This window comes from Monodon monoceros, unplaced genomic scaffold (genome assembly GCF_005190385.1).
Source record: "Monodon monoceros isolate NGI ecotype Baffin Bay Population unplaced genomic scaffold, NGI_Narwhal_1 Super_Scaffold_18, whole genome shotgun sequence".
Lineage (NCBI taxonomy): Eukaryota > Metazoa > Chordata > Mammalia > Artiodactyla > Monodontidae > Monodon > Monodon monoceros.
Window position 1 is genome coordinate 171,699,392 of NW_021703774.1, and position 27,552 is coordinate 171,726,943.

The window sequence follows — 27,552 nt, forward strand, 5'->3', positions numbered from 1 at the left end:
CTTCTGGCCCTTACAAGTCTTGTCTGGGAGCAGTTTGGAGGAGTCCCTGATCCATAAGAGAGAGCCAAAGGCCAGGAGTGGGGTGTCACCTGGTGAAAACAGGAGCAAACGGTTCTCCATGGATGCCCCCTACACACCTCAAGCCCAGTGGGCCCCACTGACTCATTGCCTCCAATGGCTCCCCATCCCAGGGGGTGGCAACACCACCACCCAAACGTGGGATCCCACCTTCCATCCCAGCTCCACCAACTGGACTCCAAGAGGTGGGTGACAGCCAAGCCAACAGGAAAGCAAACCCTCTGTCTAGTGATTCTGTACAAGGTACTTAATACAGAGGAATTGGCTGTAAAGATGTTAGAGAATTAAAAGAACAATTAGAGGAAAGGGAGACTAGTCTGAGATTAACAACTGCAAGAAGCCACCACCATCTCTGGGGCCGGAAGTGGCGTTACCAAAGCCAGGAGCTGGGACATCTGGGGGCATCTGGAAGCGTGGAGGAGACAGAGCCACTGTTAGAGACGCGCGTGAAGCAGAGAGGAAGAAAATATCCGGCTTCTCCCTTCCTCCCACCCTACAATCTCCCACCAGTGACTCCCATTGACCAAACCTAAGACAGGAGCCACTTAGCAAAGGAACCTGGGAAATGTAGTTTGTTGGGGTCAGCCCACTGCAGTGGAGGGGGTGGGGGGACAAGATGGCAGGGCCTGGAGCTGAGCGCAGGCAGATAACAGGCGAGGGTCTAAGGAGAAAGTCTCACTCCTTGTTACACTTGCTTGGGGGACCTATCTTTTCCCAGACTCTGCATGAAATCCTGCACAGGTCCTGGAAGTTTTCCAGGCACTCTCAGGCAGGAAGAACCTTCTGGTCTACCAGATGAGAGTCCAGTGCTGCCCTGGGAACTCAATAGAGCTACAGTCTTTTCTCCAGGGTGGAGTTTCTCCCCTTCTCCAGCTGCACCCAGGCTGGATCCTGCCTGGGTGTGGGAGGACCCAGCAACTCCTCTCTTGACTGCCAAGTGTGGTTGGGGAGAGGGTTTTGGAAGCAAAGGGCACAGTGTTTCATAGCAGCTAGAGCTGTCACCCCACCCACATACACTGGGGCCTCTGGGAGGCAGTTTCTGGCTCATTCTCTCTCGGGGCACTTTTGCAGGTGTCTAGGAGACCTTCTTGCTTATTCCTCTGACCATGGCTCCCCAGCACCAGGGATACCTGAGCCTCCTGCTGGCCATGGCTTACCATATTCCCCTTGAACCCTACATGAGTGGTGGTCCTCCAGGCTCCTGCTGCCCAGGGCTCCTCCCCATAGGAAGCACTATGGGTCAGAGATGACCCAAAGCCGGCTTCCTCCCCGGAGCCCACGGCTGCCCTTCAACCTACACCTGGAGCAGCCCGGTTCACACCCATGCACCCTGTCTCGCTCCAGCTCTGCCGCCTCAGGCCCATCCAGCCACAGGCTCCAACTCACATCACGACCTTTCTGGAGCACCTGCTGGGTGCCACCCTAGTAGTGCACAAGCGCCTGAGAGTCTCCCATCAGTCTTCTGGTCCCTAAACGCCTGCGATGTCAAGCCAGGGGATTCAAGCACGTAGTCAAGGAGCTCTGCGCATCTGTCTGCCTCTCACTGCTGGACTGTGTGGTCCTCAAGGGCAGAGGGACTTAGTCGTGGTCCCCTCTATTTCCCTGCTGACAAGGTGATACTCAGAGTCGGGGCTCAGTAGGGTTGAAGTGGATAAGGGCTGCATACAGGACGAGTGTACACAGGAGGCAAGAAAGGGGAGAGGAAGTGAATGAGCGAATGAAAGTCTGAGTGAATGTCAGGGTCAAGGCCCCAGAATCCAGTCCAGCTCCATCACTCCCAGACCCTATGCACTCTGCCAGGTCTCCCAGGCCATGCATCTCTTAGACCCCTAGTCCCATGACGCAGAAAAATCCCACTTGCTCCTTGGTAATGGGTAGCAGGCAGGCTTCCAGCACACAGGACCATGGCCCTCTGGTCCCCAACTCAGGTGCTGCGTGTACAGTTATCTGAACCCTGGGGCTCCCTGGAGGCTTTCCTCACTTCCCAGTGCAGCCCATAGCCCCCAGCCATCTCGCACACACCACCCCAGCAAGCTGATGCCCGTGCTTTACAAACTGGTGTAGAGGAAAGCTTAGCCACGGCAGGCATCGTGCACAAGACCAGCCAGCCTGTCCACCAATATTTACTGAACACCTACTATGTGCTGGGTGTTCTAGAGAACCGTTTGGAGGAATGGCTCTCCAGCATCAGCCAGCATCAGAACCATCTGCAAGTCTTGTTCCACGGGCAGATTCCTGAGCCCCACTCCCACGTCTGTTGAGGGCCTGACAATCTGGCTTTTTAATGAGTCCCCAGGTGACTGACAGACACCTTTTGGGAAACAGGGTTTAGCTGCAGCAGGTGCCGTGGCTGAGGGTGGCTCGGAAGGCATTGCTGTGGTCGCTCTGGGAGGGGGAGTTTACACTGTGGGCGAGGTCTCAGAACGCGCCATCAAATCTTGTGACCTGGTCTCCAGGAGTTCCAGTGGGATCCTGTCTTGGGCAGCAGGATCCCCTCCCCAGCCCCACCCAGTTTGGCCCACAGCCTGGGCAAGCAACCTTCTCTCTCATCCTGCTGTCCTGCTTGCCTCAGCGCCCTGGATGCTCTGGGTCAGCCCCTTGATGACTCATGTCCCAAAATCTCGAAAAGGAAGTAGCGCTGGGGTGAGCCACAGCTCTGCACCCGTCTCCTTCATCTGTCGAGGCCTCCCACCTGCCCTCCTGCCTACCCCAGGGCCATGTCTTGGGCTGAGCTGGCCATACCAAGCTTGGGGCAGGGGGTGCTGGACCAGGAAATACTCCCCAGCTCCTGTCCCCATTTCTTCCAAAGAAGGGGAGGGCAGCTCTCCCTCCCCGCAACCCTCAAAGAGGACCCCAGGCAATTTGGGGAAGGTTGCCAAGAGAGCCTTCAGGCGTCCTCCTCCCTCCACTCGACTGAAACCTCCCTGTTCTGGGTTGTCTTTTCCCAGGAACCAATCCCCAAACCTGCCCCAAAGCTTCTGGAGACCCTTAGTTTCTAAGCCCAGCAAGTGGGCCCAGCTCAGACTCAGGGGAGTTCCCATCCTAGCCCCCTCCCTGTGTGAGGGCCTAGAACATCTAGAACATGAGGGTGTTGGATTAGATCAGGGGAGGCAGGCTGCTTTCAGCCGAAATGCTAACTCTGCTTGGTGGTAGCTGCCTAGGGCTTCATGTTGAAAAGGATTCTGAGCCTGTGTGTGGCCTCTGCAAGAAAGGATGCTTAACCAAGTAGCCAGGTGGGCGCTGGGTGGGGAAGGAGGCAGCTACAGCAGATCACCCGGCCTCTGCCATCTCTGGACTAGGTCCAAGTGCCCCTCCTGTCCTGACGTTCAAGGACTCTGAGGTCCGTGAGATGTGGGGGCATGGGGATGGAGCTGGGCTGGGCTTGATTCTAAACCGCTGCCTTTAACAGTACAGAGGGGGGACTTCCCTGGTGGTCCAGTTTAAGAATCCGCCTTCCAATCCAGGAGACGCAAGTTCCATCCCTGGTTGGGGAACTAAGATCCCACATGCCGTGGGACAACTAAAGCCTGTGTGCCGCAACTACTGAGCCCTTGCGCCGCAACTAGAGAGCCCGCATGACGCAACTACAGAGCCCACATGCTCTGGAGCCCGCACGCCGCAACGAAGAGCCCACGGGCCGCAACTAAGACCCTACTAAGCCAAAAAAAACCAAAAAACAAAACAGTACAGCAGGGACATATCTGTCCTGCAGGAATGACCACCTTTGATCCCACTCAGGGCCTTCCACGATGGGTAGTTCTCCCTTTCATCCTACTGCAAACCACGCTGCTGCCTTTTACACCCATCTGTTTTTTAACTTGACATTGTCTTTGTCTCAGTTTTTTTTAATTAAAAAAAATCCAAAGCATAATATAAGAAACACCCATATTCCCACTACCTAGAATTGACCAACGTTAACAACTGGGGCTGCCCTCCTTCCTCTCTGACCTTCTATCCTATCACTTGACACCTCTGTTCTGGCTGGTCCTGCACAGGCAAAGCACCTGGATCACCCATCCTCCAGACACCTGTGTGACTCCCCCGCTCACTTTGGTCCAGTCTGCTCAAACGCCGCCTCCTCAGAGATGCTTCTCTGAGCTCTCCTAACTAAAGTTACTTTTCTTCATAGCAGCTAGTATAAGTTCTCTATTTGTTTATTGTCTCTCTCCTATGATGGCAGGAACCTTGTCTGTTCTGTTCTCTGCTGTGTCCCCAACACCTAGAAAGCAGCACTGGCACTGATTTGATTTTTTTTTTTTTTTTAATAGTAGGCTCTCGGTAAATTTTTGTTGAATTATTTTTTTGCTTCAGATTCTTCTCTAATTAAAATCAAAGTCCTTCTTGACCCCCAGCCCCTGGTCGGGTCCCTTGTGTTTCCCTCCAAAGGTAACTATTCCTCTGAGTCTGCCATGTTTCTCTCAAATCCGTTTTCTGCCTTTACATGGAAAGGAACGACAGGGAGTGTTATTATACACGTGCTTCTGTGTTTATATCAACATACCAGACACGCTCTCCTGCCCCCTGGTTTTTCCCCCCACCACCCCTCGGCTGTGTTTCTGAGAACTTTCCGTGTTGTTGAGTTCAGACCTGGTCCTGCCCTGCACGCCTGACCTCCACTCCCCCCACCCCCTCCCCCACCCCCGTTTCTGTTTACCTGCTGCCCTGCGAATTGACTGTCAGGTGTTTGCACTTCTGGCCCAGATGCACGTTCTGGCACCTGTCTCCTGAAGCACGGGATTGAGATTTTCTCTAGGTCGTAAACCTAGAAAGTAGCACTGCCAGGCTGTGGGGTTTACACATTTTCATTTTTGCTAGGTCCTGCCAAATTCCTCTCCCCAGGGGCTGTGCCGCTCACACTCCCAACAGTATGTGAGGAGTCTCCCTCCCGGGTGCCCACATCTGCAAGGACATTTGATCTTGTCAGCGGGTTCCTTTTGATAGCCCTTTATATTTTCAAAGGGTTTTCAATTCTCCTACTCTTTCCAGCCTCACCAAGGTCCTGCCATATTCCTTTCCTCTGAAGGATGAGTCTCCCCTCCCCCAACTCCCAACCCCCAGTCCCTCACCCCTCCACCCCTACCTTCATTCCTTCTGCCCACCTACCCACCCCACCCTCCAAACCCCGCTCTCACTGACTCTCCTTCAGGCCCTGGAAGAGCCAAGAAGCAGCTGGTCCTTACTTTCTAGGTAAAGCCTCAAAGACAAGGAATGCCTGCTAGGCACACTCTGGCTTCAGTTTCCCTGCCTCGCCTTGAGTTCTCCACCCCATTACAAACTGGGCCGCTCCCAGCCTGGGCAGGTACCCAACCCCCTCGACTAGTCCCTCCTCCAGCCCCTTCCCCCTTTGGGTAAGTGATTCCTAGCTATTTTATAACTTGGTCACTGGTGTGAACGGAATCTTTTTTTGCATAACTTCTCTCGCTCTCAGGTACATCGGGTTCAGTGAATCATACTCCTCAGATCTTGCCTTACAAGCCTCCTCTCTTGCTTTATTTTCCCCCCAATCCCTGCTCCCCACCCCCACCCCCATAAACTCAATCCATGTGTCCCTGTAAAGCACATGGTGGTGTCTGTGGGTGTTCGCGTTTCTCTGAAGTGGGACTGCCAGATCTTGGAGTCATTGTGTATCTATTTCACCAGCATTGCCAGAAATTTCTCCAGGACCGCAACACCAGCCACACTCCTTCCCATCAGCATGGTCACAGGGTTCCCCTTTCTTCACACTCTCCCCAAAACTCATCATTAGCCAACATTCTGATTTTGGCCAATTTGATGGGTATGGAGTGGAGCCCACCATTGTCTCATTTGCATTTCTCTGAATATTCGTGGGTTTGAGCACCTCTTCATTACTTAGTCATTTGGGTTTCCCCTTCTGTGAACTGCCTATTCATATCCTTTGACCATATTTCTATTATTTCCTGTCTTTTTCTTGTAGCTTTGCAATAATTCCTTGTATATTCTACATATTAATTCCTTGTCATTTTTAGGTATCACAAACAATTCCCCATTCTGTCATCTGTCTGGTATCTTGGTTTATAGTGTTCTTTGCTGATTCAAAAAAAGAAAAAAAACTTTAATTTTAATGTAATTCAAATCCATAAATTTTTTGCCATTTTGTTCTTAGCCAAAAGGTCCTTCCTTACAGTGGGATGTAAAAATATTTTCCTATATTTTCTTTCATTAGCTTTATGATTTTACATCTCACTTCTAGGTTTTTCACACAACTGAATGATATGTGGTATATGAGATCTAGAGGCCCAACTTCATTTCTCTCCACAGAGTGAGTCAGCCTTTCCTATACCATTGGCAAAATAGTCCATCCTTTAATCGCTGATCATAATTGCATGGGTCTGTCGCTGAACAATTCCTTCTGTTCCATTCATTCTTGTTCCTAGGCTACTTGCACATATTTTTTATTGGTAGAACTTTGTAGAATGTTTAGTATCTGGTAAAGTGAATCTCCTTAGCCCCTTTTTGAAATTCACTTAATTCTATAGGTTCTTTATTCTTCCACACACATTTTTGAATACACTTGTTAAATTCTTCAAATTCCAGCTGAGATTCCACCCCCTGACCCCCCCACACCCCACCCCCACACCCCGGTACGCGGGCCTCTCACTGTTGTGGCCTCTACCGTTGCGGCGCACAGGCTCCGGACGCGCAGGCTCAGCGGCCATGGCTCACGGGCCCAGCCGCTCCGCGGCATGTGGGATCTTCCCGGACCGGGGCACGAACCCGTGTCCCCTGCATTGGCAGGTGGACTCTCAACCACTGTGCCACCAGGGAAGCCCTCCAGCTGAGATTTTAATTGAGATTGCACTGAATTGACAAGAAAATTTGGGGGAGAACTGACATCATTGCAGTGTTAATTTAGCTCATCGGCAACGTGGTATACCCTTCACCAATAAATGAAGGAAGAAGAGCTTCTTCTGTGGCTTTTAATAGTTTCCCCCCGCCCCCCACCCGGGCATTCGGGTGTGGCAGGGTTAAAGTCGTCAGCGCCCCTCCCTAACTCACCAGCTTCTACACCTGGGCTCCCATTTGATGTTTGCAATAACTCCAGGCGAGCTGAATGGCAGGACCTAATAGTCCTTTGTGTAGATGATTTTAAGGAGTTTATCCAAGTCCACACAGCCAGCACGATGTGAACACATGATCTCTCCGCATTAAATCTCGATACCAATGCAGGTGTTGAAGAGTAAACGCTATGATACGTGAAAAGTACCTGGCTCATAGCAAGCACTCAATAATGATGTCCATTAGGATGGAAACCCAGTTTATATTATAAGACAGATCCAAGGGTTACTGCTTCAGCTCAAGGGGGCTGGGGAAGGTTTTCTCCCCACTAGCTTGGCTCTCTCCTGAGGTACTTCCCCAGAGCCCTAAAATCCCACGGTCCGGATCGGTGATCGCAGACTCTGTAGAATAATGGGAATAATTAAAAATCTGAAGTAGGCAAACGTGATTCCCTAAGATAGCACAGATGCTGAGAAGGAGCAGGTCTTGTAGGTTAAATAAAAGAACAAGAACTAAAAGCAGGAGGCCTCTGGGCATTCCCTTCACAATCAGCAGAAGCAAATCCTCTCAGGGCGGCCTCCATGGCAATGGGGTTCATGCTGACAGTCTCAGTTATGGATTTCTAACAATTTGTAATTGTAGGATGAAAATGACTTTAACAATGTGAGTCGGGCTATGAACAAACACCCATAACAAGTATAACCATAAGTTGGGAGATTTTATTTTATTAATAAGTCACTGAAGATAATTTTTAAAAATTATTTAGAAGAAGGAAAGAAACCAAAATGTTTGAAGTGCTTATAATGGGAGATGGGATCATGTATAACTCTTGTTATTTTCCTTACACTTTTTTTTATTTTTATTAGTTTTTCTTTTTCCCCCAAATTAGTTACCTCTCTATTTATAAAGGTGTGTAGTTTTTGTTTTAAGTTTTAAAGCACCAGCAACCTGGGTGCTAGTCCTCACAGCCACTGATTCCCTATGTGACCTCGGGCACATCTCTCTCCTCTCCAGGCCTCAGTTTCCCCATCTGTACTCTGAGAGGGAGGGGCTGCATGGGGCTCTGAGATCTGGGGGGGTCGCGAATCCCTCTTGCACATCAGCCCTGCCCCACATCTGCACATCCCGCCTGGGCCTACCAGCCCAGATGGCCTACAGGTGACACTAACGAGAACATTTTTTTCTCATTAGCGAAAACTTGGCTCAGAGCAGGAACAGCCAATGAGCCAGGAGGGGTGACAGGGCCAGGGAGCCATTCCCCACCAGGCTGGACATGAGGTGGCTCTGGGCCCATTTTCCTGACACAGTACCCAGCCCTCCCTTTGGGAGATGCCGCACAGGAGACCCTGCACGTCAGCAGTGCCCAAGTCACCTACCTCATTTCCCCAGCAAGCTTTCCCTTTCCCAATTCAAAAGGAGGAAGAAATAAGTAATTTTTCCCATACTACAATTTCCCAATCTTCACTCATTTGGATGTTTACGAGGACATGTCTACCAGCCACAGCCGGGCAGGGCTGGGCAGGGATGACTCAGTTGTGGACACAACCACTGCAGGAACTTGGCGGGTGGAGGCCAAGCACTTGGAGGAGGACAGAGGGACCCTGGCTGAGTAGCCCGGAGGCTTCTTGAAGTAGGTGGCAGTGACTTGGCCCCCTCTAATTCATCTCCCAGGTGAAGTCTGTCTACAGGACGTCACTCCCAGGGAACCAGAGCCCCACACCCCCCGTCCCAGGCATGTCTTGCCTGACCTGCAGACTCCACATGTAAGTATTGAGCACCTCCTGTGTTCTAGGCAGAGTTCTACGGCCCCTTCACCTACAGTTCATGGAGATCCTGCTCCAGCCGTGCACCCAAATGAGGATCCCAGAACACTTAGTTCCTAGGAATGAATGGTGGCATTTCAAGCACCAAGAAGGCATCAACTTTGCCACCCTCTAGACCTGGACTCAAGTCCTAGCTCAGACCACTTACTGCCGTGTGACCTTGACCTTGAACAAATCACTTCATCTCCCTGAGCCTCCATTTCCTCACCTATAGAATGTTGGGGGGAGGGGGGGAGGTCCCATTCTAAGTTCCCTGCGGGGATGCTGTAATGATCAGAGTTTGGGAGTCCACCGCACCTGGCACATAGCAAGTGCTCAGTAAATGCAGACTCAGAACTTAATGGTGGCCATACACTCTGCTTGCCCACGTTGGAGTCCTGCGTCTCCCCCTGGTGCAGGGGAAGCTTTCCCTGTGAAATTCCCGAAGTTCTCAGCCTCCCTCTTCCCCTTGACACCCAAAGGAAACCCCGGTGGGGCCCCAATTCCACAGCAGTTCCCAAACTCTCCCAAGGTTGTTGCAACTTCCCACCAACCTCCCAGCCCAGCCCTTCCACTCTCTCTCCCAGCTCCTGCAGAATAATTCCTGCCTCTGAAACCAGCTCCATCACTTCACCCCTTTCTCCCCGAGAGATCTAGAGATCCGAATGCAAGGGTGGGGCAGCCTCCACCCCTGCCTCACAAAACCCGTCATTTCTGACACCCCAATCACAACGGCTCACTTCCCCCTGCATGCCCCAAATTTCTCCAAACTTCCAGCTTTTGTCTGACTTGTGTGAAACCCCCAAGCCCTGGCTGCGCACCTGACCCACACCTAGGACCCCCACTGAGCTTTTTGTCTTTGTAGCAGTTACCACTGGCTAAGGTGTCTCATACACTTTTTATTGTCCCTCTCAATGAGGGCAGGGCTGTGTCCCCGGCACCCAGCAGCAGTTTGAGTTCAATAAATATTTATTGAACAAATTAATGAATGAGTTTAATCTTTGCAGCTTCTCTTCGGGATAGGGGCTTATTAGATCCAAGTTACAGAGGAGGAAGTGGAGACCCACCACCTGGGCTAGATGCCATGCAGTGGGCACTAGAGCCCCACGCTTACCTCCGTCACAGCAATGACCATGCCCTCAGCCATCACCGGACTTCAGACCAGTCTCCCCAGTTGGGCTTTGACTCCTTGAGAGCGGTACCATGTATCCCCGCCCTTCCCAGCCCCACTGTGTTCCTCAGCACAGCTCCTGACACGCAGTAGGTGCCCTACACAGACCTGTTGCTTGAGTGACTAAATGAGGGGCTGAGTGAATGAATGCATGAATAAATTCGTCTTTTCATACAGAAATTTTTTTTTTGTGGCTTCTGAAACTAGGCCTCCAACCCTCTTCATAGTCAGTGCTGTGGGAACTTAGAGGACACAGAGGTCCTGGTCCTGGATGGTCCTGGAAGGCTTTCTGGAGAAGGAGGAGAAAGTTGAAGATAGAGGTTTGGGAGTTGGGTCACTGAGCAGAGATTTCACGGTGGGGATGTGCCCTTCATATTTGGTGACTTGGGAGAAACACAGTTGGGTTTCAGAGGGGTTTCAGATACAGAAGCTATGCAGGCAGCAGGACAGGCCTGGGAGAGCCAGATTGGCAGACTTTGGCCTGTAGGCACTGGGGAATTATCGAAGGTTCTGTGAGAGAATGGCCTGGTCAGAGCTGGGCTTTGGAAAAGAAAGGTGGACAGGAGTCAGAGGACAAACTCCATGCCCTGTACATTTACTGAGCCCTGTACTTGCCCAAACAGTGTTCTATAGGGCCTGGGACTCAGGGTTGGGGCCACAGCACATTGGTGACCCCAGTCTGAGCTACAGTGGAATAGCATGGCCAAATGGTTGGAAACTCAGACTCTAGCCAGATAGCCTGGGCTTGTATCCCGGTTACACCACTTAGCAGCTGTGTGCCCTTGGGCAAGTGACTTAACTACTCCGTGCCTCGGTTTCCTCATCTGTAACATAGGGATAATAATAGCCACCACTTCCTAGAGCATTGTGAGGTTTAAATGATATAGCCCCAAAGCCTCAATAATTGAGTTCTTTATTATTTCTCTAACGAGTGTGTGACTTCCTGGATGGCAGGGATGAAGCCTCCTAAATCTCTTTTGTCTGAGCCCAGCTCACAGGGGCGCAGGGTGGCTCTCAGGGAACTTTTGATAAACACGCCTGGCCCAGGGGACCTGGTCCACCTTGAGAGTGCCCCAGTGTTCGTTCACAGGGGGTCTTCCGCCTGAAGCGAGGAGCCCTCCCTCGACACCTGCCTAGGCTGTGGGTATTTCCTGAGTGAAGTGTCATCTCAGTGAAAAACAGTGTCCCTGTGACAGCCTGTTGTTGCATAATCTGCCCACAACTCTCTGTGACTTCCTGACCGGGCAGCCCCAGGGGGGCCCCTTCCTGCCCTGGAAGGTGCCAGACCCCGTGCCCCTTCTCAGGGGAGGCCCAGCAAGAACTCTCTCAGCCTCAGTTTCCCCATCTGGGAAACTCGGGTGTTGGAGCTGATTATTTCAAAAGCCTTAAATGTTCTCGAATCAGACAGATTCTGGCCCTGTCCCACTCTGATTGCATGGATCCCTGAACGCACAGGTCGGGCCCCTGGTCCAGAGCTCACACTCCGGAGACAAACTTGGATTTGGTGATTTAGCTTCCTTGAGGCAACGTTGGGAACAATAAGAGTCAAATTATTGGGAGGAAGAAATAAGGCAATACGTGAAGTGTGGGGCACAGTGCCTGGCACCTAGTGAGATCTCAATATTCCCTGACACTCCTATTGAGGGGTGGGGGCTACATCCCCTCCCCTTGAATCTGGGCTCTGTGACTTCTTGACCGATAGTATGTGGCAAAAGTGATGCTGTGCCCCTTTCTGGGCTCCGATTTTATGAACCTGGTAGTTTCCACTTGTTACGGGGTTGTTTGCTCTAGGAACCCAGCCACCGTGATGTAAGGAAGTCCAAGCCGCTCCAGGAGAGGCCCATGAGAGAAACCCACAGCCAACCCTAGCTTGCGGCCATCTCAGAAGTGCGTTCTCCAGTGCCAGCTAGTACTGTGTGAGCAGAGATGAGCTGTCTCCTGCCAAGCCCAGGCCAAAGTGCAGACTTGTGAGCAAAATAACCACCCGTCGGTGTTTTAAGCCACTAAGTTTTGAAGTGGCTCATGACGTAGCAGGAGATAACCAGGACAGTTAAGGTCAGTTACTAGCCGGTCAACACTTTTGAAAAACGGGGACCAGCAAGCTCATCTAGAAATATGGTCACTGTGATGTTAAGTGGTGATGTATGTAAGGTGTCTTGGCACTGAGTAAACTGCTAACAGATAATTTCCCTGCCCCTTATGCAGGATCAGCTACAGAATCTTGGGGACCCAGAGAAAAATGAAAACACAGGGCCCCTTGTTAAAAAATTATCGATTTTTCAGACAGCAACAGCAGAGCATTAAACCAAGCACGGCTCCTTCTAAGCTTGGGGCCCTGTGACTGTACAGGCCATATGCCCGTGAAGCTGCAAAGCCCTTTTCCTACAATATTCTTGTCTGATTATGGGGACCACTTTGGCTCTTGCAAAGCTGTCTTATAATAAGAACCCAAGTCTCTTACCACAGTTACTACTTTTTTTTTTTTTTTTTTTTTGCGGTACGCGGGCCTCTCACTGTTGTGGCCTCTCCCGTTGCGGAGCACAGGCCCCGGATGTGCAGGCTCAGCGGCCATGGCTCACGGGCCCAGCTGCTCCGCGGCATGTGGGATCTTCCCGGACTGGGGCACGAACCCGTGTCCCCTGCATCGGCAGGCGGACTGTCAACCACTGCGCCACCAGGGAAGCCCCACAATTACTTTTATTTTAACAACAGTTAAAAAAAAAAAAGAAAGGAAGAATAAAAATTGGCAAGTAATCTTTACTGTTCCGTTGGACTAAAGAGTGATTCCCTGCATCAGGTCCCAGCGTATGGCTAGAGCTATCTCCACCACAGAGCACCAAGCTGGGCCTTAGGCAGACTGTGTACCTCTATGGGGCTCAGTTTTCCCATCTGTAAAATGGGGAGGCTTGCTCTTGACATGTCTCCCTTCCTGGAGACAGGTTCTCCAGCACACGTTCTCTGTCCTGCCTGTCCTCCCAGCCTTGTGTCAACCCTGACCTCAGAATCAGACCACTGTTAAGGAAAGCAGCTTCAAGAAACAAGGCTCTGACTAGGTCAGCTCTGTGTCCTTTCTACCTGGTCAGAGGCATCAGAAAGCCACTTGATCTCAGGAAGGTTTTACCCAGCCTCTTGCAACCGTCCCTGCCTCCCCATAAAAGGGGAATAAAATTGCCCTTCCTAAAGGAAGCTGGTCCAGAAGGCATAGTGCCAGTTGGTAACTGCGATGTAGACACAGCCCCAACCACAGAGGCAGCCAGAGTTGAAGTGTTGAATTCCAGCTCTGGCACTTCCAGGCTATGTGACAGTGGGTTGGTTTCTTAACCTCTCTGAGCCTCAATTCATAAAAGGGGGTACTGATACTCAGCCTATTTACCTTTCAGTTATTATTATGAAGCCCAAATATGCAAAGAACGTAGAAAGCCTTGGGCAATCTCTAAAGCTCATAAAATGCTACATATGATGAATATCATTTACTGAACAGGAAATATGCCCAGCACCAGGCCAAGCTCTTTACCTGTCTTACTGCTGAACCTCACAACCATCTTGGAAGATAATTATTACGTCCATTTTGAAGATCAGGAAACTGAAGTTAAAAGCGCTTTGAGAGCTTCACCTGAGGCCGTGTAGCTGGGAACTGCTTTGGCCTGGAGGTTGAACTCTAATGGGCCCATTCCTCCCCCTACATGGAAGCAGGGGTAATGAAATGGGACAGAGGCAGGTGCTGGAGGGCTAAGGAGGAAAGGGCGGGCCTCGATGCTAAAATGACCCACACCCCACACCAAAACACAAACGCCTCCAACCTCCAGGATCTTTTGGTTTGGTTTTTACTCTCCTGGAAGACACCCAAAGAAAGGGGAAACTGGACAGACCCCTCACTCCTGGTGGTGACATCAGCTGAGGGCCCAGGGCTGCAATGTTAACCAGGAATGTAGTCTCAGCCCCCTGCCCTTTCTGAGAAAACACATCCAACAGCTTCCTGGCTACCAGCAACGGCTGCCTCTTTAGCCCAGCTTCCCTCTGAATTAGGTCAAAACGGCCTTCGCGGCCCCTGGTTTGCCTTTCCTGCCCATTGCTGAGATAATACCAGGATGTTTATTGTTCTAATAGGAGGAAAATAGATATAAAGAGACTGATGTTCTTACAATATTTATGATAAAATCTAAGTGCCTTACAACGGCCCATCAGGCCCTCCAGGATCTGGCCCAGCTGGCAGTCCCGCTCACCTCCCTTTCCTCTCTGCCCTGATCACTATGCTTCTACAAGGCGGTGTGCTTCCTGAACCCCAGGACCGGGAGCGCCCCACCTCAAGGCCTTGGCATTTGTGGTCCCCCTGCCTCCTGCTTTCTCGGCATGCTTGCGGGCCCCCACCTCGCCCACCCATCATGTCACTCATGCGGAGTGCAAGAAGCCCTCCCTGACCACCTGGCTAGAGTTGGCCCTGCCCTCCAGACTCTCTGCCACAGTCCCGAGTGGGGCCCTCTGGTAGCACAGAGCACGATCCCACTCAAGAATGACCTTGTTCACTGATCTGGCTATGCGGTCCCGGACGGGTGGGGTGCAGGAGCCCAGGATGGGCTCGGCCGGCTGCTCCCTAAGGCCCAAGGAGCTGCCCTTGAAGCTTTTGATATTCTCACTTTGGCTTCCAGTCAAGGGTACTGACGCATTAAAGCGTTCTTCTCTGGCCCTACCTGTGAATCCCTCCCCCGACCCATCCTGGCCCCAACACCTCCCACCCCACACTTCCCCCACTGTTACATGGTAGAGGACAGGGAGAGTCAAGGAAGGGCTGGAGGAGAGAAGGCACACAAGGAACTGCGGCCAGAGAGCTGCCTCTCATCTCTGCACAGATTTTCATTTCTGTTCAGCTCAACAAATCAGGTCCCAATGACCGTGGGACAGAGAGGATGCCAGAGACACCTTCTTTAGGCTCTCGTGGCTGGAGGGATGCGCTGCAGATTCAGGCCTTTGTCCTGTCTTAGGGATTGGCCCTGGCCTTAGAGATTCTAAGAACCTAGTGCAGTTTACAACCTACAAGACTGTCTTGGGAAACAACAGATTTTCTTTGAATGCGGTAGTTTCTGCAGGACGCTTATTACTTACTGTCACTCCCTGACTACAACTGTTCAGGAAAAGGGGTGTGCCGGTTCCTTAGAGCCTGGGAACTGCTACGCTGGGCAGCAGGGGCCTTGTCTGTCTGCCCACCTGGACGTCAGAACGACCAGAGGTTAAGGAGGGGTCCGTCATCACTGGGCAGGGAAATTCGCTCTGGTTCTCGGATCGACCATGTGACAGGCAGTTGCTGGTTCAATGGCCAGGCTGGTTGTGAGGTCTGGGTGTGGACTGGAGTCCTGGGGGTGGGATGGGCGAGGTCTCCTTCTTCCAGCCACCAGGGGAGACATAGTCAGAGCGGGGCTTCAGGCGGGCTGCCTGTGGTGGAATGCAGGCCCCAGACTGCCCCTGAGTTGTGACCAGTTGTGAAATAGAATCCATCTTTTATGGCAAGGCAAGAAAAATTTAAACATAAGAATTCTTCTCTGCCATTTGGCCTCCCCTCTCCCCGCACTGTGCATTGTGTATCTGCATTATGCATTGACCAAACCTCCCCCATCTGCAGGAATACCCGCTCAGCCATAAAGAGCAGCATTCTCCCGGCATCAACAGGACAACTCCTGAAAAGATAGCATTCCTTCTTGATCCTATAAGGGGTCACATGACCCACTGCCACGGGCTTAGATCTGGATTACATAAACTGTCAATAATACGTCATTGAATGTACAGCCCTGTCTCAAAAAACTTCTATAAACTGTGTCTTGACTTCCAATGGGTAGAACCATTCTCAGAGCCTTCTGAGATGCTCTTCCCGGGTAATAAGCCTCAAATTTGGCTCGAATAAAAATTTCCAATTCTTTCTTAGATCGACTGATTAAGTTTTCATTGACACCAGGGAGGCAGGCTGGAGCCTCCCAGCTCAGGCTCCAAGCCCACGACTCACATTCACCCCCGGTCCTCTCTGGGCTACCGAAGGCTGGGGCATTCACGCTGCTACTTTGTGACTCCCTTTTCCCCAGCTGTGAGGCTGCTGGGCCCAGCCCGGAGGGAAGAAGGCCATGGGGAGACCAGGGATGCCTCCTGCCAATAACGAAAGGGAGCCTTAGGACGAGAGTGCTTTATTCTGAGTAGCCTCAAAGGCCGGGCCTTGGACCGACCAGGGAGTGGGAGTTCCACAGGGACAGGGCCTGCCACCATCAACAGGGAAGAACCTCCAGCAGTGGGAAGGGCTGTCCCAGCAGGTAGGGGTCTCCCTGTCCCCAGAGGCTGGCAGCCTAGGTGTCTGGGGCAGAGAGGTAAAGGGGGAGCCGTTGTCTTGTGGGGAGAGAGATTGCTCGGACCCTTCTGCTCAGAGGTACTCAAATCTCAGGGAGAATTTCCTGAGCCTTATGATTGTTTTTTAAGGGAACTTATGAATTTTTAAAGGACCAAAGTTTTGTGAAGGGCCCTTGGGGGGTGGGGGTAGTGGCAGGAGGGAGCAAAGTCCTCACACTGTCCGGGCACAGGGGGTTTTGGTCATTGTCCGGACCACGTAAACTTCAGGTTCTGCTGTAAATGGTCTCTCACAGCATCCAGCCTCTCTCCAACTTTCCCCAAAACATCTGAGCGGTTTCAGAAACTACCCTGGTGAAGCCGGAGCCAGCCTCAACTTCCTCCAGAGACCAAGCAGGCTGGTGAGTAAACAGCAGCCTTCCCGGGGCTGGCTTCCAACGGGTAATTCCAGCAGTCTCCAGGCTGCCTGCAGCTCAGTGCCCCGGGCCTCATCTGCCCACACTCCCTTTCCAAGACCACTTGTTTGTTGCCATGAGTCTGAGAGCCCTGGGGAGAGCAGGAAGAAGCCCCAGGTCAGGGCACTTGACTCCTCTGTGTGAAACGTAAAAATCCTGAAGTCCAGACTGAACTACGAAACGCTCTTTCTCTTCCGGCAGAATGTCTGAGTGAAACCAAGTAGTTTTCTGACACCCACACCCCCATCATGGGTGCTGAGCAACCAGAGCCGAAGGCAGGGCCTGGCACCACCAGGATCTGTGCACGTGGCAGATCTGGGGAAGACGCATCTTTGGTGGCCCGGGACAGAGCACAAGGTGCCCACAGAGTGGGTAAGGACCCAAGAAGGGCCCACAGTTCCCCTTCTCCATGCGGGGAGGGAGCCCCCCTGGGCGAAGCAGAGCAGGCCCTTCTCCAGGCAGCAGCTGGGTGGGCAGGGTCTCCGGCCAGGCAGGGGCACCACGGCTGCAAAGAATCTGCAGGTCTCTGGGTCCCGAGAGGCCTCCTGCTGCGGGAACAGTGATGTGCGCTGGGCCCTGGGCCCACCGTGGAGGCTGCAGAACAGGGAAGGGCTGGCAGCAGCAGAATGCAGGGTGCCCAGGCCCTGCTGGCTGGCTGTTGCCCCAACACACAGCGCTGTTCAGAACCAGCCCCTTGGTTGTCTCTGCCACACAGGTCCGGGCTCCCCAGGCTCTGGGTTGGGGGGCAGCTGGGTGGGGAGGCAGGTACAGACGAGCAGAACCTCCTGCGTTGATAGGCTGGGTCTACCGCTGGATGCTGGAACCTCACCTCAGGCCAGATGGGCCTCTGCCACCAGGTTGGTGTTACCAGCTTGGTGCCACCAGGGTCACCGTGGCCTCCCAGAGGCACCCAGCTGCCCTCTCAGCCCCAGCCCAGGCCAGGCCTCATTTCCCAGAGGCGGTCGTGGGCAAGGGGTCCTCCTTCCCTTCCTCCTCCACCGAGAACATAACGTCCCCACAGCTGCCCGCCAGTGGTTCCGTCTCCTGCTCTGGGTAGTGGGGGGCATGGTCCACCTCCAGATCCTCCTCGAACTCGGGCCCTGCCAGCCCCACCGGGCCCTGGCCCTCAGGCACCTTGGCCTTCACGGTCCCCACAATCACGGTGTCAGCCTTCATGATGTAGATGTTCTCTGCAAGGCAAAAGGATGGGGGAGATGAGACAAGAGCTCCAGCTGGATGGAAGCAAGGAGGCAGAGGAGGGTCCCAGTCCCAGCTCTGCCACTTCTGCTGTGTGGCCTCAGGCAGATGGCACAGCCTCTCTGATACACAGTAGGCCCCGCCGACTTCACAGGTATCCTGAGGCTCAAAGGAGATAAAACAGCTAGGAACTGTGTGCTGAGGGGTTAAGGACTGGCCCACGTATAGGAAGTGCTTGTGATTTTCTCGACACTTCTGCCAAGATGGGGTAGAAGAGAAGACAACGGGGTTAGGAGAGAAAGGAAGCCGTGGGGAGAAATTGGAGAATGACATGGACACCAATAGCACCAGTGAACACTCGCAGGGTTTAGCCGGATGCCGTTCCAGATGCTTTTCACACATTAGCTCCCGAATCCTCACGTCACTTCCACAAGGTAGATAGTCTATCGTGATCCCCATTTACAGATAAAGAATCTGGAGCCCAGAGATGTTAAATGACCTGCCCAAGGTCACCAGGTAGTTAGTAGAAATCCCCAAAGAAACTCCACCCTGCCCAGCCGCCCTTTCAGTTCATATCCACGTGCCTAAAGCAGAAACCTGGGGTGGGGGCCGGGTGGTGGTGGCAAGGGGACAGCAACATGTCCTGGTTTGCCTGAGTTGCTCCTACTGGCTTTAGTATTGAAAGTTCCACATCCCAGGAACCTCTTCAGTCTGGGCAAACCCAGACATGGTCACACCCTGCAGAAACCTCAACCCTGTTAATAATCACCAACAGCCTATGATCTGGACAGCTTTGCAGGGGCTGGTATAGCTTGACGTTTATTGCTTATTGCCATGTGCCTGCCTAGCACATGGGGCTGCTTGTGTGGCTCGCGTGGATGAAAAAGCAGCCCAGCCTGTTAGAGGCATGATCCCCCACGGTCTGCTGACCACCTGCTACTAGGGCTTTGGAGTCTCAGGGGAGCTAAGTAAGGTGCCCAAGAAGCTGGGACGTGGGGAGCCTGGCCTTCACCCAGGTCAGCTAACTCCAAACAGCAGCAGCCCAGCTTCTGATGGCCTTGAGCTCAGGGCAGGGTGCGAGCTCCCAGCCGCTCAGCCCTGGAACTCTCTCTGGAGTCCGAATGGGGAAGCTCAAGAGGGAACTTGAGTGCTAGGGTGGGGCAGGGAGCTCGGGATCCCTGCCTCTCTGAGGAACCCAGTTATACCCCTCCGATTCAGGAACCCCCCCAGAGATTCTGGAGGCCCCCACACGCTCAACCCCATTGCATAATGCCAGTTCTTCTGTTTTGGTCTTTAATACTTCCAGGATAGAGAGAAGTGTTCAAAATAGCAGTGAGAACTAGAGGGAAGGCTACAAGTGTGAAACAAGCTATGGGCTGGGAGCCCCCCTACACCCCAAAAGAGAGAGCGTGGCCTCAAGCCACATACCCTCCATCAAGACCTGCAGGTCCTTTGCCCTGGGAACCTGACCAAAAGGGCTGGCAAAAGATGGGAGCCAGTGATGGTGAGGGACAGGGGACCCCAGGAGGTGACAGAGAACACAGAGGAGGCCGCACAGTGCTAGAGGAGATGAGACAGACAGACAGACAGACAGGAGTAGGGGTGTGGAAGAAGAGGGGTAAGTTTGTCCAGGGAGAAGCAGGCAAAGCTGGGGGCCAGGCTGTGATCCCCTCACATTCCTCGGGTCCTGATTCCTCTAGCTCTATCCCCCATCACAGGGCTGCCCACTCCCAAGTTGGGAGAGGAGGGTCTTCCAGAAGTTGCTTGGATTCCTGCCCCACCCAAGGCTCCAGAATCCAAGGAAGTTGTCCTGGACGGGGAGGGGGATGAAGATGAGGGGAAGGGGCTCCCCCTGCCCGGTGCCCAGGGGTAGAGGGGTAAAGTGCAACCAGAGTTTGGTCCCCTTGGGAACTGTACAAGGGGGTACTCCTCTCGGGAGGTGTCAGGAGAACAAAGGGCTCACCATCTCTTGAATGTCCCAAGAGAATCTCCAACCTGCTTACCAGCCAGGCTTACAGGCCAGGCTGCCCAAGCCCCAGCCCACCTGGGAGCCTGGTGCCTCCCTCCCCCTTCCCCCCCAAACACTCCCAGAGCCCCAGCCCTGTGGTTCCAGGCACTGCACTCAGCATTGACTCAAATGTTCAAATTAGGACTTCTTAGGAAATTTGCAGGAGATGCTTTCAGTGGTATTTCCCAAAATACATTCTTTTCCAGTAAAACTTGCTGAAAGCTACAATTCCAAAAGTTTCAGTTTGGTGCTAAGGGTTCTGCCCTAAAGAGTTCTATCCACCAATCCCTGCCACACAAATGTGTAGGACGATCACAAATGCCTCTTTGGAATTATCTCAGTGATGGTTAACCCTCCAAAGACAGAGTTGGAGCCAATTAAGGCCCTGCCTCCGGGGAGCTAACAGCCAAGTGGATGGGGGTGGGGGTGGGGAAGGAGGCTGCAAACACACACTGCTGGGTGCTTAGGACACTAGGAGGGGAGGCCTGGGCTCTGGGGCCACACAGCACAGGGGCGTCTCCTAGACGGGAGAGTGGAGAGGGCAGGGAGGGCTTCCTGGAGGAGGAGGCAAATAAACAGGGTCCTCAGGACATCAAGAATTAACTAGATTCAAGGAGGTGGAGTTGGCTGTTTCAGGTGGGAAAGCAGCGCCCGCGGAGCTCAGAAGTGAGAAAGGGCTCCGGTGATTAGGAAACTGACATTGAGTGGGAGGAAGGAGCAGACCTGTGGGGTGGGGAGGCTGGCAAGCCTGGTGGGGAGGAGGCAGCTTAAATGCCAGAATAAGAAGCCTGGAATTCACCCTGCAGGTACCAGGGACCCCCTGGAGGGCTTCAAGCAGGGGTGTAATATGGGCAGGTAACCATTTTGGTAGAAACGTTCTGGTTGTAGCAGGGTGGAGAGGAGGGGGAGAGAGGCAAGGAGGCCTTCGGGAACGGAAGTTTCGTCCTGGCTGGAGGGTGGCTACAGTTCGGGGCGCGCTGGCCTCCGGGTTCCACTGCAGGGTACTGATGCGGACAGACCGGGGGTTTCGGAGCCTGCAGCCATGCTGCCACTTGGTAGCTGTGTGACTGGGAAAATCACTTCTCTCCCCTGAACCGCTGTTTCCCCAATTGGAAAAAGGAGGGAAAGACCCCATCCTCGGAAGGCTGTGTGACAAGAGGTGACGAGCGTGTCATGCCCAAATGCGTCAGCCGAGCGGCAGCTCTTACTTCCCTGATGCCTCCCTCCATACCCCTCAGGGGCCCTTCGTTGGGGGCTGGGCTGGCGGTTACTTTCCCTCTAATCAGAGCAGGCACCAGGCAGGGGGAGCCCCACCCCCCAGGACGACTTCATGCACATCATTTCACGAATTTTCACGATGGGCTCCATGAAGGCAGAACTCCTGCTATCCCTATTTTACAGAAATTTACACTGGGATGAAGAGGCGGAGGCAGCTGCTCCATATCCCCTGAGAGTGGCTTAACTCCTCCACAGAAATTGTCTCCTACTCATGAGGGCCAGTGGAGGAACCCCTGCCTCTTCCTTGCTGGGCCTTCCGTCCTCAGGGTCTCTAGTCCCCGCTGGGGGCTCAGGGCCCATCTCTCCTGCCCCTGAGCACCCCTGGACCCCCCAAACAGGCCGACTCACCAATCCTGTTGTTGGTGTGCTCCGTGGTCCCTCGGGGCTCAGGAAGGTCCATGGAGGTGGAGGGGCTGCTGGCTGGGTTGGCCTCCAACAGCTGCAGGCTCTCCAGGTTGGGGCAGGTCTCCACAGCTGGGGGGCTCGTTAACCCCTGCTCCTCAAGGCCAGGCTCTGCCACCGATGCCCTCCTGATCAGCTGCAGTGGGCACAGAGGAAATGGTGCTGACGCAGGATGCCCCAACCTCCCCCAGTCTCTGAGCTGGGGAACCCCCGTTTCTTCATCTCCATAGACCCCAATGAGTCTCCCTCTCTGCTTTAAAGCCGTCATGTGCTACCCTGGGCTTCTCAGCCTTGATAGCCTGACATACCTGAGTGTGGGACCCTGTGAAGTCACGTTGTTTTTAACTTGTACTAAATAATGATACTGTCAGCATTGCATACAATGCTTACCACGTGCGTGGCCCTTGACATGTGTTAATCCTTAACAACCACTCTACAAGGTGGCTAATATTAGCACCCTCCCCATTTTACAGGTCAGGAAACTGAGGCACAGAAGAGTCAAGTAGGGGCTTCCCTGGTGGCGCAGTGGTTGAGAATCTGCCTGCTAATGCAGGGGACATGGGTTCGAGCCCTGGTCTGGGAAGATCCCACATGCCGCGGAGCAACTGGGCCCGTGAGCCACAACTACTGAGCCTACGCGTCTGGAGCCTGTGCTCCGCAACAAGAGAGCCCACGATAGTGAGAGGCCCATGCACCACGATGAAGAGTGGCCCCTGCTTGCCACAACTAGAGAAAGCCCTCGCACAGAAACGAAGACCCAACACAGCAAAAATAAATAAAAATTAATAAACTCCTACCCCCAACATCTAAAAAAAAAAGAAGAGTCAAGTAACTTGCTCAGCGTTAGTTGGTAAGTGTCCGGCCAATGCTTGAACCCCACCCAGTATCTCGCTTTGGAATCCATGCACGTTAGCCCCAGTCTACAGGTATCAGCTCCAGGCCCACCCCAACTCCCCTGCTCCTGGGACAGCAGCCTTTTATGATCACACTAATGTATTCTAAAAACAGTTATGTCTCAGGAAAATGTCGGTTTCGTTTTTCACTTTTCTGTAAGTGCCAAGGAGAAATGCTCTTGTAAAATGTTCTAATGTAAATACCATCTACCTTCAGCCTTCAAAAGGGAATGAGTTTGAGTAAGGCAGAAAGTATAGCTACATAATCTTGAGTATTCTTTTTTTTTAAAATTTATTTATTCATTTTATTTTTGGCCGCACTGGGTCTTTGTTGCTGCGTGCGGGCTTTCTCTAGTTGTGGTGAGCGGGGCCTACTCTTCGTTGAAGTGCGTGGGCTTCTCATTGTGGTGGCTTCTCTTGTTGCAGAGCACGGGCTCTAGGCACGCAGGCTTCGGTAGTTGTGGCACGAGGGCTCAGTAGTTGTGGCTTGCAGGCTCTAGAGCGCAGGCTCAGTAGTTGTGGCGCACGGGCTTAGTTGCTCTGCAGCACGTGGGATCTTCCTGGACCAGGGCTCGAAACCGTGTCCCCTGCATTAGCAGGTGGATTCTTAACCACTGCGCCACCAGGGAAGTCCCCTGAATATTCTTTTAAAACAATTTGAAGTCCAAAAGACGGCATTCTTGAACATGTTACTATTGATGCTTTGGCCCACATGGCCAAAAGATATTTGATTATCTTATAAATCGTTAAATACCTTTTCATGAAATTTCTTGGCCTCATAACAGCAACCTGTCTGACCCAAGCATGTCTAAATGTGACCTCCCATGATTTGAACTTGAACTTGTATTGTGGTTCCATCTATTTTGTTTAAAGATAAAGGATGGAAACCGTTCTCATGTACGAAAATTTGAGTTAAAAGAAAATAACAGGGCTTCCCTGGTGGCGCAGTGGTTGAGAGTCCGCCTGCCGATGCAGGGGACGTGGGTTCGTGCCCCGGTCCGGGAGGATCCCACATGCCGCGGAGCGGCTGGGCCCATGAGCCATGGCCACTGAGCCTGCACATCCGGAGCCTGTGCTCCGCAACGGGAGAGGCCACAACAGTGAGAGGCCCGTGTACCGCAAAAAAAAAAAAAAAGAAAGAAAGTAACAGAGAACTGTTAAGTGGAAAAGAAAAAAAGTGGGCGAACCATACACACCTGAAACCCAGCCCATATGGTGTGCTTTGTCCTGCTCCGCCCCTCAGCTGTGGAGGGCAGTGCCCCTGCTCCCCCCCCCCCCCCCCACTGGTCCCCACGCTGCCCCTGGGAGGCTGGGCACAGAGCAGGGCGCCAGGACAAGCCCAATGAGGGCCCGGTGTACGCACCGCATCTTGGGTGGTTGCAGGACCAGCAGTAACATGTGCAAAGCCCCCAGCCCAGCGCCTGCACACGGCGAGCGCTTCATAAAAGGCAGGTGAAAATGCTCTTGCTAGGAGGCAGCTCAGGGTAACAGTTCAGAGCACCAGCTTCGGAGTCACACAAACCAGGCCTCAGATCCTAGCTGATCTATTTTCCAACCGTGGAAGCACCTTTCCTGTCTGGGCCCCCGTTTCCTCTTCTATACAGTGGGACTACAGTACCAACCTCTGTGTTTTGTAAGGACTACCCAGAGCAACTTCCAGAAAGCACGAAGCCAGGTGCCTGGTGCAGCGTAAATGCTCCACATGAGAAAAGCTCAAGTTTCAGAAGTTTGTGCTGCTGATTCGACATCCCAGCTTTGAGGACGAGACTCACGGAGGAGTGATGGAGAAAGGGGGGGAATGAACACAGCCTTCCCTCTGACCACACCTGGCACCCACATGGCCAAAACCAAACCCACTGTCTGGCAGGCCCTTCTGGAAGTCCCCGGCAGGATGAGCCAGGAACCAAGGCTGCTGTCTGGGGTGGGGCTCTGCGTCCTCCGCCAGGGCCTGGCTCAGGCCCCACTGTGCTCAGCGCTCCCTGCGTGGGGCAGACCCGGCCTGAACTTGCAGGGGAGCCTGCACCTGGGCCCTGGGAGGGCTGGGATCCAGGCAGCCGCTCTCAGAACCAGCAGATCTGCTAGGGAAGGAGTCAGAGTTAGGGGCACAAAGCTGGGGTGGAGGCAAGGGAGGGGCTACTTACTGTTGGGTTCCTCCCGGGCCTGGAATCTGCAAAGAACAAAAGAGCAGTGACTTCACCAAGGTGGGTCTGGCAGCTGCCTGGCCCTGCCCCCCCCCCAACCTGTGGGCAAATGCCCCCTCCGCTGCCCCCAGGGTGGCAGCTGGTGCCTCGGTCAGACCTGGAGAGTAGTGGACGGGTTTCAGGTCCAGGGCACAGGGGCTCACTTCCCAGCGGCAGCCAGAGAACGGGGGAGTCACCTCTCTTCCAGCCACCAAGCCCCTCAGCACACCGGACCCCTGCACAGCCCTCCCGCTCCCACACATGCACAGGACTGGCTCAGGACGAGCGTGCACCCCAGCTGGACCGAAGACACTTCTGCTGGGTCAGAAGTTGGTCTGCGGCTGCTGCTACCACCTGGTGGCCTCCAGGGGCTGGAGAGGCCAGAACGGCCCGGAGCACCATGTGAAACTCACACGGAGGACCCCTAGGCGATAGAGAGCGGGTGACAGGTCCTGAGGACCTTTTCTTAGACCTGCATCGGACATGCGTAAAGCCAGTGGACCCCGGAGCCCTTTTGGCTCAGGCCAGCGTGAGTTCGGTTTTCTATCACGTGTGCCTGAAATAGCCCACGTGACCGGTCTCACCGGTCATCCCACCCTCTGGTGGGCTCAGTATGCAATGACCCTTAGGGCACAACCTTTTTCTTCTCATCCCAAACCCCACCCTCCTCTCCAACTTTCCTCTCGTATTAAACTGGGCTCCGGGTCATGGTCAAGTATATGCTGACATTTAATCACGGCCCAGTGGCCACCTGGGAAAGCTGGAGATGGTACCAGGCGCCTGTCTAAGCCGGGGCGAGTCAACTCCTAGGAGCTGACCGTCCTCTGGGGGCACACGGCCTCTTACGACTCCCGAAGAAATCACCTACAGAGACTTGGCTTTTGTTGCTATTCGGTGTGCACACCTAACCAGAGAAACCTCGTGAAAAGAGGCTAGCATGCCAGCTAAGTCACCTCTGGAAGACCGTCTGACCTCAGCCCCTCTAGGGAATGAGCATCCCCGAATCCTAGCAGAAACGCTCACTGGAGGCCGACTGACCACGAAAATACAAGACGGGCAGTTTGAACCTGCTGTGTGGACACCAGGTCAGTCTGGAGGACACTCTTCCATGTCCCTTTTAAATGACCATCAGCAGGTAAAGTGTCTAAAGTGGAAATGGATCAGAATAATGGTCAAAAGAAGCACATGTGTAAAATGACACAATTCTTGACTCTCGATTTAACAAATCTGGTAACTGCTGTTGCCAGCAGAGTGGTCACCTTGAGAGGCCGTGGCCCCTCCCACGAGGCAGCCACTGCCCATCGCCTGAGCCAGCACTTTGAGAAACACTGTCTGGCCTGAGGCACATTCTTTTAAAGGATGTCAGTGAAGCCAAATCTTCGTCCTTTGAGAGTGATTTTGACTTTTGCAAACAGCCAACTATTTGGCAGCAAGTCTTGGGGGGAAAAAAGGGTGCGACAAAGTAACAAGACAAAAGAAATTAAAGTGATAAAATGCAGTCTTGGAGAGGACGCGGGTAAACAGGAACACAGCGGCTGATGCCTATGAACTGGTTTCCTCTTTCTCAAAAGCCATCGGGCAATGAAAACTTCACACACTTTGACCCAGTAATCCCTCTTCAGGGACACACCCTCAGGAAATAACCCGAAGGAAAGCGACCAGCCTGTGCACAGCGGTGCAGTTTCTAATAACCAAAAAGTGGAAAACAAGACAGGTGCCAAACGATAAAGCAGCTTAGCAGTCCTTCGTCGCAGGCCTTCCTAGCAGTGAAACCCCAGCACGACATCTTTCACCTTTCCCAGCCTTTAGTTCTCTCATTTGGAAAAGGGGACAGGTCATGCCAACTTTGGAGGGTTTTTATGAAGATTAAATGAGATCTCAAAAGTGAAGGTGCCCAGGGATTAATCACGTTGAGAGCAAAACCCTTGATATGTTGTGATGAAAATAACACTGAACCCATATGGTCTTCCTCTCCCAAACCCACAACTCCAATCTAATCAGGAGAAAGACACTAAGCAAAGTCTAAGCAGAGAGCCATCCTACAACTTAACCGACAAGCGAGTTGTGGGATGCGCCTTAACTCCTCAAAACTGCCAAGGTCAGCAAAAACAAGGAAAGCCAGAAACTGTCGCAGGCCAGATGGGCCTAAGACATGATGACTAAATGTAATGTGGTATACTGGGTGGGATCCTGGAGCAATGAGAGGACGTTAGGCAAAACTAAGTAGATCTGAACAGAGTATGGACTTTAGTTAATACAATAGTAATGTATCAGTATTGGTTCGTTTATTGCGACAAACTTACCGCACTGATGTAAGATGCTCATGATAGAGGAAACTGGGTGTGGGCTATACGGAAACTCTCTGTACTAACTTTTCAAATTTTCTGTAAGTCTAAAACTTCTCTAAAAAATGAAGTCCATTTAGAATTTTTTAATTAAAACGTTTAAAAGAGAAGGTGACCGGGATGCCGCCTAGCACATAGGGGCCCCAGGATACTCCAGTGGCTTGGCAACTCCATCACACCAAAAAGAAAACCAGCATTCGATACTGACTCTCGGAAACAAGCATAAAATAACATCGAGGTGAAAAGGTAGAATCCGGAGGGCACCAACATCGGCCTACAGGCGTGTTACAACCCTCATGTGTACTTTGATAAAGACCTAGAGCAAATCGTGCCAAGTACAGAGGTCAGATTTCATAAGTGCTTTTCCCCTAAAATGTTGCTTCAGTCCACTGTCTTCACTTATTG

General features: G+C 52.8%; 1 protein-coding gene across 1 annotated transcript in view; it reads right to left on the minus strand.

Moving 5' to 3' along the window:
• Positions 1 to 17,273: 17,273 nt before the first annotated feature.
• TNFRSF8 (TNF receptor superfamily member 8) overlaps positions 17,274 to 27,552 on the minus strand; it is a 31,475-nt gene continuing 21,196 nt past the window's right edge. Inside the window, exons 10-12 of the mRNA XM_029229916.1 lie at positions 24,764 to 24,789; positions 21,676 to 21,865; positions 17,274 to 18,034 (exon numbers count right to left, since the gene is read on the minus strand). Coding sequence (XP_029085749.1) covers positions 17,790 to 18,034; positions 21,676 to 21,865; positions 24,764 to 24,789 — 461 coding nt within the window. The 3' untranslated portion in view covers positions 17,274 to 17,789. The remainder of the gene's footprint in view (positions 18,035 to 21,675; positions 21,866 to 24,763; positions 24,790 to 27,552) is intronic.